Here is an 18175-nt window from a genome sequence, read left to right on the forward strand (position 1 = left end):
GAAACAAAAAAGAGAGAGAGAGAGAGAGAGAAGAAAATATAGATATATTTGATAGCTAATTAGAGGACCCAAGAGATTTTTGTTAGGTTATTAGTTACACTCAACTTCATATTGGTTACATCTCCTTGTAGTTTTGTATTTGTTGTTGATTTGTGAGAACAATTTACTCAAGAATTTTTTATATTCTTTTGTTGATATCGGTGTTAAATTGATAATGGATGCTGGATGTGCTTAAATGAACCTTGTCCTCTCTTCCTTTCATTCAAGCACAATTATAAAAATAAGACAGGATTTATTGAACTATTCTATAAGTGCAAAAAATTATCTTTTGTTGCATTTTGATGAGTAAGATCGACAAGGTCTTCTGCTGCCCATTATCCGATTCAGTATTCTTGACATCAAAACCTAAAAGAAAGTATCCGAAAATTAAGAGCACAAAAAAAAAAAAAAACATCTAACAAAATTAGTCAACGGAGCAAGTTGATTCAGAAACGCACACGATTCTAGACAAGTCAAACAGTGATTACAATTCCTTTTTCTTTTTCTTTTTTGAAGCTAAGAATGGTAGTATTCAACTATTCATCGTCCATGTGTCTACTCCACTGCGTCAGATTAGTTCTTCTTATTAAGAACTTGTGACTAGTTGAATTAGTTTAATATCAATTCGTGCAACATTTTCATTTGCACCCCTGTCAAAGTCATTTATTATATATGTTGCACGCCTTATTGTATCCGAATTCCGAACCCCATCTGCTCTTCTCTTCTCTCTTCAATTACGAACCGCCCCCTTCCTCATGATTTCCTCTTCCCTCCTCCTCCACCGCCGTTGCTTCCATCGCATGCCACCTCCTCTCCATCCCAGTGGCATCACGTCCCGACCTCGGTCTCTCTTCCGCTCTTCTTCGAGCCATTCCTCTCTTCCCCGAAGACCAGAGCTCCGTAAGTACGAGAGAAACCCTAGCAAGTATTGGAACGACTTCTACAAGCGCCACCACAACAAGGTTCTCCTCTTCGTCTCCCGCTTTTTTCTTCTCATCTCTTTATTTGATAAAGAAATCTCTGGTTCCAGTTCTTCAAGGATCGGCACTACCTGGAGAAGGACTGGGGTCTCTACTTCTCTGTGAGTGTAGCTCTTTTCACAAAATGCTCAAATTTTTTGTTAGTTTTTAGATTGTTGTGTTTTGAGGTGATGTTTACCAAAATTTTCTGTTCTATTTCACTGTTAATTCCAGTCGCCCAGTGAGAATAGGGAAGCTCCTCTTGGTCCGAAGGTTGTATTGGAGGTCAGTGATGGAAAATGATATAATTTTTTTTTGCTTATATATATAGGGAAATTGATCTTTGTTTCTTATATCGATATTTCTAACAGTTTCAACCTATTTTGAGTATATCCAGAAATACCAACAGTCTTTGAAACATGCAGTTATAAAAGTGTCTTTTTTGGTCCATTTTAATGTGATATTGGTGATAGCGTTAATTAGCCTGGTATTTCTAAATGCAGCATAACAAATTGCCAAAGAGCTTTGGCAACAAATATGTTTCTAGATCAGGAGAGAATTATTGATTGAAAAACAGTGAAGTGCAAGTGTTTGCAGAATTTTCATCACTATTGAGTTAGGCTCTTGCTTGTTTTTATTGGTTAATTTGTTCCCAGGTTGGCTGTGGAGCAGGCAACACTCTTTTCCCACTTTTGGTTGCATTTCCCAATATTCTTGTTCATGCTTGTGATTTCTCGCCACATGCAATTGAGCTTCTTAAGGTATCTCCTAATGTACTTCTACTATTTCCTTATAACTTTGGTTACATGGGATCAGAAATCGTTTGGTTCTTTTTTTGGATTTGGATGTAACTTTTGTATTGTGTATCAATATATTAGGTAACCTAAAGCATGTGGATGCTACAATCCAGCTGAGCACTAGAAAAGACGAATTCTAGCTACTTCGAATTGATTCTCCACCTTTGTGACAATAACTAATTTAAGCTATATAATCCACAATTTATCGCCTGCACAATCTCTTGAGATGTTAAGATCTCCAAATTTCTGACCTGATTATTTAATTGAGACAATAGAAGTAACTAGGAGTTGATGTGATCATCTATGTTGTATTTATTTGTTAGAAAATCTGTCACTCTCTCTTCTACAGAAGAACATCATTCTATTGACTAAAGAGTTAACAAGGAAATATGAGTTAGCTAGTTTATATATCTGATATTGCCTGGTAGATAATATATTGATGCAATCCTGCACTTTCTTAAAATCCCGTAGGAGAATGGAACTTTAAGATCTGATCAGGTGAACGCTTTTGTTTGTGATGTTACAATGGACGACCTTTGTGAGCATATAAAGCCAGCGTCAGTGGATGTTGTCACAATGGTAATTTAACAGTACACAAGTTCCATACATTTCTTCTGCTTGTCTGAATATATGTCTGTTCATATGTTGCTCCTTTAATTTGGTCATTCTAAATAGTTCTCCTTTTCCTTAAGACTTTATTTGGCTTAATGTCTGTTGTCTATGGGATGACCATTTGACATTTCACCAGATTTTTATGTTATCTGCAGTTCCCCCAGTAAAGATGCCTTTGGTATTACAAAACATTAAAAAAGTTCTTAAGGTGAATATCCTGTGTTATTGCGACAGAAAAGTTCATTTCACATACTTATTCATTACAAAAGTACAATCTCATGGATTTTTTCAGTTTACAGCCTAATGGTTATATGCTTTTTCGGGATTATGCAATGGGAGACTTTGCTCAGGTAAGTACTTTGACAACTGCTTGGCAAATGCCCATGAATTAGCGTAATTGGTTGATGTGCTTTATTGTATTTCTAAAGCAATTCCTTTCAGATTTGCTGCATATTAATTTATATTTTGCTCATGTAAGAATGTAAGGATAGGCTATTCTCTCTGTGCTCTTAGCATGAAACAAAGTGCTAATCAAATCTACAGGAGAAACTTGCTGAAAAAAATCAGATTATTAGCGAAAACTTCTATGCAAGGGGTGATGGCACCGTGGGTGATCTTACTTGATCTGGCTTTTTTCCCCTAAATACATTCTAGCTGCATTCCTTTTTTAATGATTCAATATGGTGGTTCCAGTGTGCTTTCTACTTCTCTGAAGATTTGCTATCAACATTGTTTGAAAGAAATGGCTTCAAGACTGTCGAAATCAATGTATACTGCAAGCAGATTGTGAATCACTTGAGGAACGTAGTCATGAATCGGTATGGGAAATTTTTATGCAACATTACATGAGATTCTTGCCCGCTCTCTTTTAATCAGTTAATAGACTTATTCTTCAGCATATTATGCAATTTCGTGGTGCCATGTCAGGCGCTGGATTCGTGGTACATTCTGTAACTTTGAGCATCCTGACATCCAACAACAGAGTCTGGCTGATAGTTGATGACAAGGTTTCCTTTGGTGTGGTAATGAATGATCTTGCAGTACTGTAATTAAAGGCATGTTGCTGGTGTATGGATGCTTAACATCATGAAAGAACAGGACATGTACTAATATGAGGTAAGAAACTCTGGTCTTAGTTATTTAATTTGAGGATATATTGAGCTGATTTATTTCTCATTGCTGAATCCAACGAGTAGCTTACCTAGTTAAGCAAATGTCTTTGTCGGTTGTCTTTGTTCCAAAATGTTCTCATCTTAGTCGGATTAAACTTACGACAGTTATGATGATAAAGAATCTTGGGCTTGCTGGATCATTCGCATTTGCTACATAACCAGAATGCTGGAGATATATGTACTCAGTGAATCTCAATTCACAAGTCATCTACAACTACAACATCCCTCGAGACCTCCACTTACGAACGCTGGATAATACATTGCTTTGATTTGCCGAAGAGATGTTTCAGTGCTATTCTTTTGTCGCTAGACAAATGTAGAAAAAAAATGCGATCATATCCCTTGTGATGTAGAATCTTTTTGTAATTTCGCATCCATAATTTGTAACTAATCCATATAAAGTTAATGGCAAACTTCATAGGCGCACCTTGCAAAAGATGAACATTGAGTGGCAACCAAATTTAAGAGACTCTATGTTATGGCTAATAGTTCTTTTGACTCATTTTTAATTCCCCGGAATCAGATCTCTCATTGTCCACTCCCAAAAGGGCTAATTCTCCACCTTTCCCTGACAATCTCTGACTTAATAAGTGGAAACTTTTCATCCCTAAATCTTAAAAGTTAAAACTCATCCAGAGATGCCCATAAAAGGAAAGTCAACCATATCTCCTCACACTGCGCAGATCGCAAGCATTGACACCAAAACCACAAGCCAAGATGTTTTTAACTCATCTTCCTTATTTGATTAATTAACCACTATGAACATGATGCTCACGTAAGAGGTGATGTTATTCTCCCTCCTTTAGCGTTGGTTTGTTCTCTTGTCGGCATTTTTAACTTCTTTTTGGGAGCATATGTGTTGAGAATTATCTTTTGTTTAGCTTTATGGTTTTTTATTTTAATGTAAAGGTGATATCCTTTAATCCACTTTGAGGCCTTGCTAATCTAAGCGGGGCACGTATTGTTCTCGTCAACAATTCCTTTCTCTTTCCTCTCATTATATTCTACTATAAAAATAATTCATCATATACTATGATTTATCTCGCAATTTAATATAGCAAAATAATGAACACTTACGACATAATTATTTGATGAAGTGGAAGCCGTTGTCGACCATATCTCTTTTATATATGAAGAGAATATAGGTGGTTATTGGCCAAATATAAGGCACAAATTACCAGTTTTAAAGGACTTTTTTTAGCAGAGAAGAAACTTTAGAGGTATTATATATACACTCACATATATATATAAAATAGCTACTTTTTTTAATAGAAAATAGAAACTAACTATAATGACAATTTTGAAAGAGTAAAAAAATTCTGATGGCAATTATTATATTTTTAAAAATATATAATGATATTTTGGAAGTTTCCGGTGGCAATTATGTACAAAATCAAAACGCCCCCCTCACGTTAATTCATTTCCTCCTGCTCCTATATAAGCCATCCATCCCTCTCTCCATTTCTCACAAGACGAGCACTTGAACATCACTTGGGCTTTAATTTCTATATGGCTTCAGAGATCTAAGCATAAGTTTCCTCATTTTGGAGAAAAGATTTGCGAAGTTGAAGAAGTTGAAGTAAGAATGGATGTTGACAGAAGAGAGTGAGCACCCATGGTGGTTTTCTTGCATGAGGAGGACAGTCCATGCTTGAAGCTATGTGTGCTCACTTCTCTCTCTGTCAGCCACCACAAACTCTCTCTCTCTCTCTCTCTCTCTCTCTCTCTCTCTCTCTCTCTCTCTCTCTTTATTAAATCCATGTATTAATTGCTCCCTTTTATATAGTGTAGGATGATTATATACTTACTCTCTATCAAGTGTGTATGTAAGTCTTGTGTATTCAGCAGTTGAATTAGTAGTTGTTTTCTGAAATTAAATTGTTTATGTCTGGTGCAAGTTGACCTATATTTTGAGATGCTATGTGATCTTTTTAACAGTTTACAAGATAAGGTTTGACAAGTTTTGCCTACTGGGATAGTACTGCAGGTTCGTCGACATCATGCATGGCGCCATTGGAGATCTTCGAATCGCCTGTAGTTCATTTCCTTTTGCCAGATGTATGAATGAGAAAACGTGAGGTCTCAAGTACAATATCTCTAATGTCTTAAATTTGGAATGAAATGTTTGCTGAATCTCTTTTTTCTTTTCACTCTCACAGATTCAGGAAAGCACATAGAATTCAACAAGAAGCATATATCTCTCTACCTTGCATAAACTTGAGATTGTGTTGGCATTTGTTGTAACTTGTTTGGCTTGTGTTCTTGCACCTAATGTACCTATATCATATTGCTTCAAAAGAATATACCTTCTCATGCACTGCATATATATTTGGACTCCTTTTCTGTAATGGATTCTATTTGCTTTGTACCATGTCCTGCTTCTTACGTTGGTGGTTTTGATCATAACCAATTATATTTGCCTCTGAATTATGTACTGTTTTAGTCCAACAATTACATGTATCAGCACCTAGTTATATATCCATTATGTATCATCACAGTAAGTGGCCAGTGATTCAGGCCTCAATTTGCAATGCAGTCAGCATAATATTTCTGATAAGCACATCAACCACCTTCTTCCAAAGTTGTTAGATTGATTTCTTTCTTGCAAAAAAGTGAAATATCTGCTTAGAAATGTCATATTGATCTCCAAAGTTGTCTCATATAAATTACTTTATTAGGAAGGGTTGTACTCTTACTTCAACTATGTCAAGATTAAAAATAAACAGGGTGAGAAAAAAAATTTCCATTCTTCGCATTGCAGAATATTATACGTCAGTTAGAGTCAGCAGAATATATTATCTGTGGTAAATGACATACTAACAAAGCATTGCACTCTCATATCATGTATTTTTCATGGAAAAAAGAGGCACTCATTTTTTCCGAATCAATTTCATCGCATAATTATTTACTGAAAAAAGAGAGTTGCTTCTCGAATCAGGGCCCGTTCAGAATGAGAACATTACAATTGATAATTATGAACAAAGGGAATTAACCACCACCTTTCTCTTTTTCCTAAAATTAAGTAGACCTGCATCTCCCTTCAATGTTTCTTTCCTAATATTAGAAAACCAAATGGTATCTGCCCTTTGACAATACAGGCCCACATTCCATTCAGTTCAGTTATAAAAAAAGTCTACCGTCTCAGTTGTAAACCAGAACAATTGTTTCATATCAATTCAAATTGAGCTTATTAGTAGTCCTCAAATATGTCTCTGATACTAGTAGCATCCCTGTCACTAGTGCTTCTTGCTCTATTTGATACTGTTCTATTGACTGCAGCAAATTTTAGCTCTGATTTCACAGTCACCTGGGGCGGGGGGCACGCGACGATACTTGGGGGTGGAGAAGGACTCCAGTTTATGATGGATAAATTCTCTGGCTCAGGAGTCGAATCGAAGAGCGACTTTCTTTTCGGTAGATTTGATGTGCAGATCAAACTTATACCTGGAAACTCCGCAGGCACAATCACATCCTTTTACGTACGTCAAGTATTTTTTTTTTTCTAAGAAATAGAAACAACCTCTCCAGTAACGGACTAATCCATTTGTTCTCATACTATAGAGAGGACTAATAGAAATGTTCTATGTATTCTCTCCCTGCAGCTCTCGTCTCAATTGCAGAATAGGGATGAGATAGACTTTGAGTTCTTGGGTAGCACGAGTGCAGACTTATACAAACTGCACACCAACATTTACATTAATGGAGAAGGTGGCAGAGAGAAACAATTTCACTTCTGGTTCGATCCTACTGCAGACTTCCATACATACTCTATCTTGTGGAATCCACAACAAGTAATGTGAGCTTCTTTACACCCACTACTTCCTTAATTTTAATCTGATCACTTATAAAACAAGAAAAGAGAAGAAGCTAAAAAAAAAATTGTTCATTTTTCTTTGAAGATGGTACGTCGATGGCTCACCGATTAGGGTTTTCAAGAAACCGAATAGTTCTTCTTTTGATTATCCACAGAATCAGCTCATGAAGATCCAGGCAAGCCTGTGGGATGGATCAAACTGGATTGGCAGAGTTGATTGGAACAAAGCTCCATTTATTGTGCATTACCGCGATTATAAGGCTGAGGCTTGTGTTTGGCTTGGAAATATCTCAGCTGCATCTTGTGGCAGTGATAGTTCATCTTGGATGAACCATGTACTCAGCAATGAGGAGAAGAATGAGATAGCATTGGTGCAGAATAATTACATAACTTACGACTACTGCAATGACCCGAAGAGAGCCAGTGAGATCACCAGCCTGGAATGCTCCATTAACACATAACATGAAGATAATTTTGGTTTTATGTTACTGGACATATCTTTCTAAATAAATGAAGCATGGCTCTCTCTGGTTCATACTGTGGTATATCTGGAAATCTACAAGGTTTAAGACTATATTGTGTTGACAAGGTTGCTCATTTTCGCATGTTATTTCTGTTGATGTTAATGCCTAATCTTTTGAAGAATGGAATTTAAAACTCATTCTCATATAGTTCTCAACATCTCATCCTCCCATTAAAGATAAATAGACAGATCCAAAAATTATTTATCTATTCAGAAACCTCCAATTTTTGCCTATAGTTCAGGAAAAAAAGCAAGGCTAGGCTTCCCAGAATTTTTCAATGAAAATAATAATTTCCTACAAATCGTGTCAATTCCTCTACAACAACGATGCTTCTCTTGAATTCATTTAGAAGAATAAAGTTAAAAAATTGCCTCTTTAATGAAGAAGGTCTGAACCCCAGGAACTCAAGAGGGGTAAAATGCACAACCCTATAAATGGACTAAATTGTCAGAAGAAAATTTTCAAATTACCAAACTTACTTTAAGCAATCCACAAGAAAACATAATAAGTATGGAGGTATCACGAGAAAGAGGTCCAACTGTTTCCTCAAAGGATAGAGTATGACATCCAATTTCAAAAGAGTACATTATTGATCATGAGATAGGGAAACAAAATTCTGAATTTATAACATACATAAAAAAGAATTGGACATGTGATCTAATATACACCAGGAATCTCTGGATGGTATTGCAGGCTATGAATTACACAAAAGCCTTTGTTGAGCACAAGTAAATCGATCGTAACGATATCAAACGATATTAATTGTGAAGGACACATAGGGATAATTCTCAGTTTCTCCACCTAGACCAGCGATGCCTACCTCATCTTCAGATTTCCAGAAAGTGCTGAAAGTACAGGATATACAATGAGTATATCACAGTCATAATAGAAAGCAAAACAAGTAAAACCACTAAAATAGTACATCAGTAATCTCCAATGTCACAATGATATTCTAAAGCTAACGTTAAATGCCAGGGGAACAAGGCACATGATAGGAGAGGGTGAATTTAACATTGAGGATAATCCCAGTTTGCAGAGCTAACGAAAGTTATTACTGAAACAGATAATTACCTATTAGCATTGCCACAAAACTCTTCAAGAATAGCCCGTACTTTCTTCTCACTCTTAACTGCAGGTGCTAAGACGGCAGCCTGAAAGTAATTTAAATAGAATAATGCATTCAGGAACTGGAGAAGTCTTAATACCAAGAATGATCAAACCATATCTGAGAAAGGCATGGAGAAGTCTTAATACCAAGAATGATGGCGGCAAACCATATCTGAGAATGCTTTCTGTAAAGACACGTATAGCACAGAAGTGCATCCAGGAACTGAAAACCTGCATTGTAGATGAAAATAAAATGAGCTAATCTTCAGCTATAGAACATTTATATAAGCTATGCCCTGGAGTGAAAGGCAATTTTGCATCAGCTTTTTCCACAACTATAAGCCTGCAAATTATAGATCTAGTGCTACTGAAAGTTGTCTTTTGGCGAACTCTCTCCAAGTGTACAACTTGTGAATCATCCAAAAATCAGAGGAGATTGGTTTACTGAAGTCCGTTCCGACTTCTGACTATCCAACTCCTAGTCAATTTTCCTTACATTCTTTAAGAATTTAATTTCTAAGTAGGTGTCAAATCTATAATAAACCCTTTTTATCTGATCCATTGGTTCCATGGCTCAGTGGTTTGCAAGTATGAACTGCTTCCACAAAATGATTGATATACCTTATGCTCAATTAATTTTTACACCATGTTCCAACTTTCGACACAGTTCCTCCACCCAACAAATTGTAGTTTGCAAAAGCGAGGTAAAATAAAAAAGCAATATTAAGCATCTGACATATTATGTTTCACTAAGAGAATATCATAAGTAATATACCTCCCCATAACTAGCATAACACCACTGTAGAAGGGAGGTCCTCATATTTTCCTGGTCTTGCATTAGCTTTTCCATCTCTTGTTTTCGACTTTCTTGCCCTTCTGGGCTATATTCAAACTCACGAATCTGAAGAACAGAAACATTGTGGAAGATCCATCAATAAAAAGTTATCCATTACGGAGTGGGCAAGAACAAAAGCTTGTGAGACACAACATTGGTATACGTAAGGAAAATGCCAACAAGGAATTCATATTACCAAAGGACTCTTCTATGAATCATGACATACAACACAAAAGAATTTTACCTGAAATCCCTTTTCATGTGCACTCATCTTGAAGTTGTCAGCAACTTTAGCAAAGAGTGTTACAGTGTAAAGAGCATACTCATTGTCCTCGTATAGCTTTTTTGTTGACCTAGGTACCTACACAAGTGCATCTTAAGATTCAGCGCTATGAAACATTAAAAGCAACAATGAGCTATCAGTGTTCCAGACACAATTTAATGAGTATATCTTGATAACCATTCATACAAATTTAGGACATAACTGATGAAAGAATCATCTTAATGTTAACCATAAGCACACCTTTCCACATTTCAGCATACATGCAGTAAGAAAAATGATCTTGGGAAAGCTCCACTTGACAGATACAGGCAATTCTATTCTGAACTTGCAATTTCAAAGTATGTTGAATACTTGAATCCATTGCATATCTACCATTACTGTGGCCTCCAATGCTTAAAGAGCGAACAGTGGTAGTATAAAAGGGAGGAAACTTTTAGTGCTAGAAGACGCTTAGGGAAGCTCAGATAAGAGGTAACTTACTGGTCATGACTGCTCATAAAAGCACCTGGATGTGTTCGGTATCTCATAAATAAGACTAAAATAAGCTATCATTTGATTAATATATGTACTTGATGGCACTTCTGGAAGAAGAAATGAAGTTTACCAACAGAAGAGCAGAGTCTAGGAAAGGAAGACAGTGAAAAACATTCACGATTCCATAGCTAGAAATTTGTACATACTACAAAGCCATAAGTAGTATAATACTTTACCACATAGGTTGTCAGTGTTTCATAGCTTGATAACCAGTCTTTCTGAGAGTATTTGGGAACAATCGCAAGAAGGGTCACTAGATGTTCCGACGTCACGATATCCTCTGGATTGACCAAGTTGGAAAGGTCACGTACAGCTAAGCTGTTACAGTTAAAAAGGAACTTATAACTCAGTTACAAAAGGAAGTGTTCTCAAAGGAAAGAGAATGGGGAACAACCCAAAAAAGAAAAACAATAAGGAAAAAAGATGGTAATTTGCACCAAATACTTTGGCAGATCTGATCCATTTACCCATAAACGCAAATATGTAAGAGACATTTAAAAAGACCAATCTGCAAATCATACCTTCCAGTTTGCTTTCTATTTATTATATTAAGCTGACTTCGAACGTTGTTATACTCAGCAACACGAACCTGCATAAGAATTATTTAAATGGCAATCAAAATTTTGCATAGTTTCATGTCCTGACATGGTTAGCATATAAAACTCCCATAAATATGAACTTTTCCCATATATGTTTTTATGATTGTAAAATATCTTGATTACTTAATGTCGAGAATGGCAACTAACGAACCATGCTCAACATTACAAATTCTAAAAGATGATTCTCTTGATTCCACTGCATTATTTCATTTACATTCAAAGAATCAGGAGTACATCACCACTGTCTACAACATTCTCAGTCACACTGCCTCTTTTAGTTGCATCCATCTAAGAATGGAACATGGTTAGCTTTGACATCTGTTATGCATGGTGCTATAAAGTTGATTATTGGTAGGATTAAAACAATGCTTAATCCAAATCTTCCACAGAGAATTGCTTATGTATTGCATTGAATCTCTTCCATTTAACTAGAGGACCAACATAAAGTTCAAATTAGAAGTCAAACAGCTCCCTATGGGTACCAAGTCTAAGCGAGCCACTCAGTACCAATCGAGCCAGCAAATGTGCAAGCACTCCATGTTACCACAATGAATCTCACTACTGTATTTGTTTGAATTTTCGTGAAGTATTTACATCCTATCTATTCAGTGATTGATGCAACAGCAGCAATCAGATCACACAAATTTCACACACCTCTATAGATTCACAAAGATGGAGAAGTACAGGAGAACTAGTACACTAACCTTCATGTCATCCTCGATTTTTGCTACTTGGACATGAATGTTGTCAGCGATCTCCCTCAGAGACGACATAGTCGGGTACTTGGCTTCATCCCACACAAATCTGCAAACCCATCAAACAACCCATCCACTCGTGTAAGCAAAATATTTATCCACTAACCACTAGAAGCATCACAAGGAATCAAAAGTCGCTATCTAGTAATTATTACCTCGTGATGTAGGTTTCCACAGGAACTCCATCCACCGTCAACGCGCCTCCTTCAACACCCGAAGCCTTCTCGAGCTCCTCAATCTGCCGCCGAATCTTATGCGACACTCCTTCGATAAACGCATTAGACTGCGATTTCCCCACCGAACAATCAACACCAAATCGAAATAATTCAAACGATCGAAGCGCAAAATTAGATCAAAATCGCACCTTGACGAGATCATCACTGAGCGCGAGCAGAGAATCGAGGGTTCCGACTCGCAGATCGGGAATATTGAACTGCAGAAACCAAAGCCCTAGATCGGATCAGAGCTCGAGAGACTAGAAATCAAAGAAGGGAAAAGAGGATTCGATTGCGGTGAATTACTCGGTAGAGAGCGGTATCGAAGGCGCTCTTGGACATGGATTCGCGGAGACGGTTCCAGAGAGCGGAGGCGGAGCTCTGGGCGGGGAGGCATACGATCAAGTATCTGGTCGCCATGGGGGAGATGCGAGAGATCTCCGATCGGGGAAAAGGTGGGGATTTTTATTATTCCTTAATTGCCACCACGATTTCGAGATGGAGATGGAGATTATGAAGGTAAAAGACTCGCTTTGCTATGGGATTCCTCTTCGTAATAGGGAGGACGTTGGGAAAGAAGGCGCTTTGGGTACACCTTTGGTTACACGAGGTATTTGCTGTTTGCTGTTAGAGAAAGGAAATGGCACCGCTAACTGCACCAAAATTTATACCCCAAATTACATAAGTTTTGACTTCCGAATTGGGCTCGAGAATATTATTCTTATAATAATGAATTAGAGTAGATCCTATGATTAACCGACATGAAAAATTATTAGCCGCCTTATCAAAACTAAATTCATCGTGAAATTTATAAGCTTTCACATAATCCCTAGCAAAAGGGAAGTAAGTCTTCGTTTTCGACCAGCCCAGTAACTTTCACGTGCTCTATTAGCATCCAATGCTTCTTCTTCATCCATTTTGTTCAATGTGAGAACATAATTGATGGGGAGTAGTAGAAGTAGGTGCACACAATATTAACATCCAAGAACCAAAATTCCATTAAAATAGAACATAGTTGCCTTGCATTTCACATATACAAAGTTCACTTATAAATATACATAGTTCTATGTATATTATCTCTCAGCTGGAATTATTCGGCGGCACAACAACAACAACAACAACAACTAAAACAACAACAGCTTGTATATGATAGAGAGCTTATTCCATGGCTGTCACTAGAGATTGTCAATTGACACGCTCCAGCAAAGGGGGGGTTCCTCCAGTTTGTCATCTGGAGAATTCATGCAGAGGTCTGCAGCGAAGGCGAAGCTGAGACCGTATGCGGTGTTCATACAATCTGCCAATGGCAGGAAGAGTTCAGAGTACCTCGCACTACCCACTACAATATCGGGCACAATGGAGTCGAAGATCCCATCGTCATCAGCTGAGGCAGCAGTCGCTTCCTCATTAGTTGTCTTCTTTGCACGAATTAACTATTTATCAGATTGTCGACAAGAATTAAACCGAGAATTAATTGATCAATATGACCGAGTATAAATAGACTAAAAGAGAAGGCATACAAATTGGTCCTTATTGTCATCCTTGTATATCATGATAAAATCGCCTAGTTGAAGACCATGAGCCTTGACATAGTCCCCTGAGACAGTTAGACATAAAGCATGATTAAGAAGAGCATCGATCTAGCATTGGTAATTTTTTCACAGGCAAATGCTCTCACCAGTATTCTCAAGTATGTACATCCTGCTCTTGTTGTTAGGCCAGTATCTGTTATTGGCAATAGAAAGAAGTATTACAGATGGTGCCAGGAATAAATCTTTTCTCACATGATAGCAAAAATAAAAATAATAGAAAGATATCATAATTTCCAAAATTAAGAGAAAGACACTAACTTGGAAGTTACAATTAACTTATCCTACATCAGAGTTACAGGATTATTACATCAGAACACTCTTTAATAATCGGAAAATGATCCATGTATCAGTTTGCTAGCTTCGGGTGCTTTTAGTTTTCTAATATTTTTACAAAAACTAGAGTATAAAGTTAGAAACTCATAGGCAAAGAAATGTGTGAAGACTGATAAATAATTCTGCAAGTTATATGTAACAAGACATTATGCAGAGGTTATAGGCAGCAAAACCTGTACTTAAAAGTCCAGACTTGGCAGTTCACCAAATCATGCATGGTTATGTTTATACCATCCCTAGTTGTAAGGCCTGGAAGTTGGGCCTCAGCCTCCTTCTGAAAATATAAATGCTCAGAAAGCAAATAATCAGAAATTGCACAACTAATGCTGGAAATTATGAAGATGGAAAAAATTGCAGGCTTGCAGAGCTTTTGATTTAAGAGTTAAAGTTTACAGAGCTGACCTTTGGAAGAACGATCCGACCGAGTGCACTGACATCACTGTTCCTGAGCTCCTTCTGAAGGATAAATCTCAAGCCATCCACAGCTTGCTGCAATAAATATGGCAAGAATATATCAAATAACATTGGTGCATGAAATTAATTTAATGTGGACCTTTGGCAAATAAACCTTACATCAGGATCAGGGGCAGGCCTACTTAAATCCAGAACAGTTTCCTGCTAACAGAAGATGCAGAATCAGTGAGCAATAAAATAAGTGGTTGATTAATCTCATTATACTGCTTTCTGATGTGAAATTCTTGGATGCAATTATTTGATATTAGATAAATGTGTCCGATAACGATAACGACAAAACCAGTTCTAAACCGTTAAACCGTTATCCGATAGATAGCAAGCTGCCACCATGATGGCAGCATGAAAATCCAACCAACCTGTTAATTTGAGACAACAAAGCCATAAAAAGAGCTACCTTAAATGTCAGAACATTGAATTCAACTACCAAAGTAGAGTTCTGACTTTTTACCAAAACTCTACACCCTCATGATTACTAAAAATAGCTAAGCTGTAATCTGAACCATTCTAAAAAAAGAATGTATTTCGCAGCGATAAGGTCAAGCTGCCACCATGATGACAATATGATCAAATCCAACTGCTCGATTCTCCTTTTTACTGCAAATCTTGCAATCCACAAATCCAACTTATCAGCACATGAACAACAAATCTATTAATTCTAGACAGGATTAAGCAATCATAACAAGCTAGATTACTCAGGTCATAGCAATAATTCGACCTCTAAAGCAGACATAGTCACAGAATCAGAAGAAATCTAAGCGAACATACTATATTGTTCTTGTGGGAGCCCATCAACTAAAATTGGTGCAGGAACGGGCCTAAAATGTTAAAGAAACAAGTGGAGAGCTTAAATATGCAATCAAACAACGCAACAATCGAATATTCAGCGAGCTACCAATTCTGCCCAAGGATTAGGCAAAATTCACGGTATGGCCCTATCGATCGGATGGTCCAGATCGACGAGCCAAACACGATCCAACGGCCATCAGATCGACAAGCCCGTCGCTCTTACGGCCCATCAACCTGAACGAATAATCTTTCCACCCTCTCGATCACCAGAGCACCATCTAGAAATCGCTCGGATGCATCCAATTTAGGTCACGAATCGAACGAAGTAAACCAAAGAGGAAAGAAACGAAAAAGGAATCGGCGGCGAGTGCTCACGCGCGGCTTGTGGCGGCGGGACCTCACGGAGGACCTGCGCTTGCGGCTGGCGGGGAAGCCAGCTGCGACGCGAAGGTCTCCGGCGGCTGCGGAGGAGGAGGAGGAGGAGGAGGAAGAAGAAGCAGCGCTTTTGCTCATTCCGGCCATGGGAGGGGGAGTTGAGGGGGGTAAGGGTTAGGAATTGGAGCGAGTTCTACGAGGAGGGAGGAGGAGTATATATAGAGCATTGGGGGGGAGAGCGATAAAGAGAGTGAGGTAGAGGCCGTTGTGGGAGTGGTGGAGTTATGCGAGGAGGGAGCCGCCAGGTGTTGAAAGGGCTCTGACTTCGCTGCACCGGGAATCAATGGCCTCTTTTTTTCTATCTCAACTACGAGAGTCAGTGAGCGAGTGAGTGAAGTGAGTGAGTGAGTGATCCTCTCTCTCTCTCTCTCTCTCTCTCTCTACTTTCTCTCTCTCCTCATTGCCAGTGAGAGAGAGAGAGAGAGAGAGAGAGAGAGAGAGAGAGAAAGAGAGAGAGAGGGGGGGAGGGAGGGATGGTTTTGGTTTATAGGAATAAAAGCCGGGAAGAGGAGGAGGGGTAGAAGGTTTGGTATTATGCCGGGAGAGTCCCTTCTGAGAGTTAATTGGAACAAAAGATGGGAGTAGGTGTGGTCACCGTATCCAATATATATATATATATATATATATATATATATATATATTAATAATAAGATTTATGTAAGGGAGTATTGGAAGTCATGAACAATTGTCAATTGTGGTCTAGTTTTATAACAAATTAGTAAGGTAGGAGAATTGAAGTTTAATGTTGAATGCAACAAGGTAGAATTTATATTTAATTATTGATAAATTATATATTAGGAAAGAAAATGAAGAGTGACATTATAGATTGCTTGTATTTGTATAGATAGAGTAAGAGAGATATTTATATGAAAAGAAATTTAAATGTTGATGAATAATAAGATCTGATTTGTTACGAGGGAATAAAAATAAAATAATGATATATAGTCAGGAAAGAAAAAAAAAGATTGCATGACTATGGTAATGAAGGCTAATTCTATTTAATGTTGACAATTTAAAACAGGGTTTAAGTATAAAAATGTGATACCGTGCATGCTGGGTAACACGTCTTAACTTGATCAATTAGTGGTTGGCATGAGCTTCATTTGTGGTTGCTAAAGAAGAAAGTAGAGGTTGACGGTGAGGAGAATAGAAAAAGAATCTAGAGAGAGATGGGGAGTAGCGTCGAGTACTGAACTCTCTTATTATGGAGGAAGAAGAAGTAGAGAAATATAATAATATTTTTAAGGAACGGCAGATTCAAACATTCTTCCTCTACTATCTCTCTCTCTCTCTCTCTCTCTCTCTCTCTCTCTCTCTCTCTCTTTCTACCTCTTTTTAGAAAGTTCGTTATTTTTTATATCAAGTATAATGACCGTTCCACGTAGCAAAACGTTTCTCTACGTGGCAATTAAATTCTTGACCAAAGACACGTAACTATAGAATTTTATTCAAAAAGAATAGTGCCATGCATTTCATCAAGTACTCACGATAAACATATGATAAATAGAACCGACATATTAGAAAAGAACGACAAACAATAAATAATAATATTGTATAAAGACCTTTATTAATTTTACTTGTATACTAAAAGGAAACAGAGAGTTTATTATCAGTGTTAAGAGTATTCTATGTTAGTCTGAACTACTGAGTTAATATATTCATACTTACAGATATTTCTTATATATGAGCTTTTATATAACTAAAAGGATATGGGATGTTGCCCCATCACTCTGTCGGTATGGTGAGCTTACCGCGAGTAACTTCAGCTTTTGGCCGGATGAGGACTGGTAAGTGAAGGAGTGAGAGAGGAAAGGTCAAAAGAGTCTTTTCCAAACTCGCCACGGCGTCGTTTGCTGGTTGCTGCGTTTCTTTCTTTTTTCTTTTCTTTTCCTTTGGCCTCGTTCGGGTCACCGCCGGTTCCATGCAAATCAAAAAAGGGTCGGTGTAACGCCCACACGTGGAAGCATCTGGGCCGTTGAAAGCTCTACGCCTCCTCTTTGGATGGCTTCCTTTCCCGAGCCACTCGACCAGGGAGCTACACCAATCGCAGCCACGAAGCGTCTTGTTTCGCGCGACGCCGATCCGGTGTTGGCCTCTCGTAAACGCGCGACGGGAGCTACACGCATGAACGGCGACGTGGCGGACGAGCAAACGCCGAGCACCGTGGTTCGTGCGCGGAACAGTCCAACTGCTCAACCAGTAACCGACCAGTCCGTTACGTAAGAGAGGATAACGGCGTAAATGCACCGTCCGGATGGGTATCGGAGTGCAGATATGGATATCGTAACGCACGGTATCTCCTTTAATTGA

The 18175-nt window shown here is 37.9% G+C and overlaps 4 protein-coding genes across 5 annotated transcripts; 2 read left to right on the plus strand and 2 right to left on the minus strand.

The window, feature by feature from the left end:
- The first annotated feature begins 729 nt into the window (after positions 1–729).
- Positions 730–4065, plus strand: LOC140788217 (tRNA N(3)-methylcytidine methyltransferase trm141-like). The gene is made up of 11 exons (XM_073137385.1): positions 730–1001; positions 1070–1120; positions 1233–1283; positions 1655–1759; positions 2267–2374; positions 2544–2615; positions 2707–2757; positions 2951–3013; positions 3101–3225; positions 3335–3523; positions 3685–4065. Exons 1-10 carry the CDS (start codon positions 795–797, stop codon positions 3405–3407), a joined length of 906 nt encoding a protein of 301 aa, XP_072993486.1. The 5' UTR covers positions 730–794; the 3' UTR covers positions 3408–3523; positions 3685–4065.
- Positions 4066–5046: 981 nt separating this feature from the next.
- On the plus strand, positions 5047–7967 carry LOC140788218 (xyloglucan endotransglucosylase protein 7-like). Of its 2 annotated transcripts, XM_073137387.1 has the most exons (5): positions 5047–5158; positions 5559–5653; positions 6859–7058; positions 7182–7375; positions 7479–7967. In XM_073137387.1, the coding sequence occupies exons 2-5, from the start codon at positions 5644–5646 to the stop codon at positions 7852–7854; spliced, it is 780 nt and encodes a 259-aa protein (XP_072993488.1). In that variant the 5' UTR covers positions 5047–5158; positions 5559–5643; the 3' UTR covers positions 7855–7967. The 2 variants fall into 2 exon arrangements, with proteins under 2 accessions (XP_072993488.1, XP_072993487.1); XM_073137386.1 differs by having other exon boundaries at positions 5049–5653.
- A 467-nt stretch (positions 7968–8434) lies between these two features.
- On the minus strand, positions 8435–12883 carry LOC140788250 (V-type proton ATPase subunit C). Its single transcript, XM_073137429.1, has 11 exons — positions 12552–12883; positions 12395–12463; positions 12186–12313; positions 11980–12079; positions 11198–11265; positions 10853–10994; positions 10104–10220; positions 9800–9925; positions 9172–9255; positions 8989–9068; positions 8435–8762 (listed from the first exon to the last, which is right to left on the minus strand). The coding sequence occupies exons 1-11, from the start codon at positions 12663–12665 to the stop codon at positions 8666–8668; spliced, it is 1125 nt and encodes a 374-aa protein (XP_072993530.1). The 5' UTR covers positions 12666–12883; the 3' UTR covers positions 8435–8665.
- A 537-nt stretch (positions 12884–13420) lies between these two features.
- On the minus strand, positions 13421–15952 carry LOC140789211 (B3 domain-containing protein LFL1-like). Its single transcript, XM_073138814.1, has 7 exons — positions 15806–15952; positions 14744–14785; positions 14573–14659; positions 14344–14444; positions 13924–13970; positions 13766–13842; positions 13421–13678 (listed from the first exon to the last, which is right to left on the minus strand). The coding sequence occupies exons 1-7, from the start codon at positions 15950–15952 to the stop codon at positions 13421–13423; spliced, it is 759 nt and encodes a 252-aa protein (XP_072994915.1).
- Between the last annotated feature and the right edge of the window lie 2223 nt (positions 15953–18175).

Source organism: Typha latifolia, chromosome 5, assembly GCF_019914945.1.
Source record: "Typha latifolia isolate L0001 chromosome 5, TyphaL0001v2, whole genome shotgun sequence".
Taxonomy (NCBI): Eukaryota; Viridiplantae; Streptophyta; class Magnoliopsida; order Poales; family Typhaceae; genus Typha; species Typha latifolia.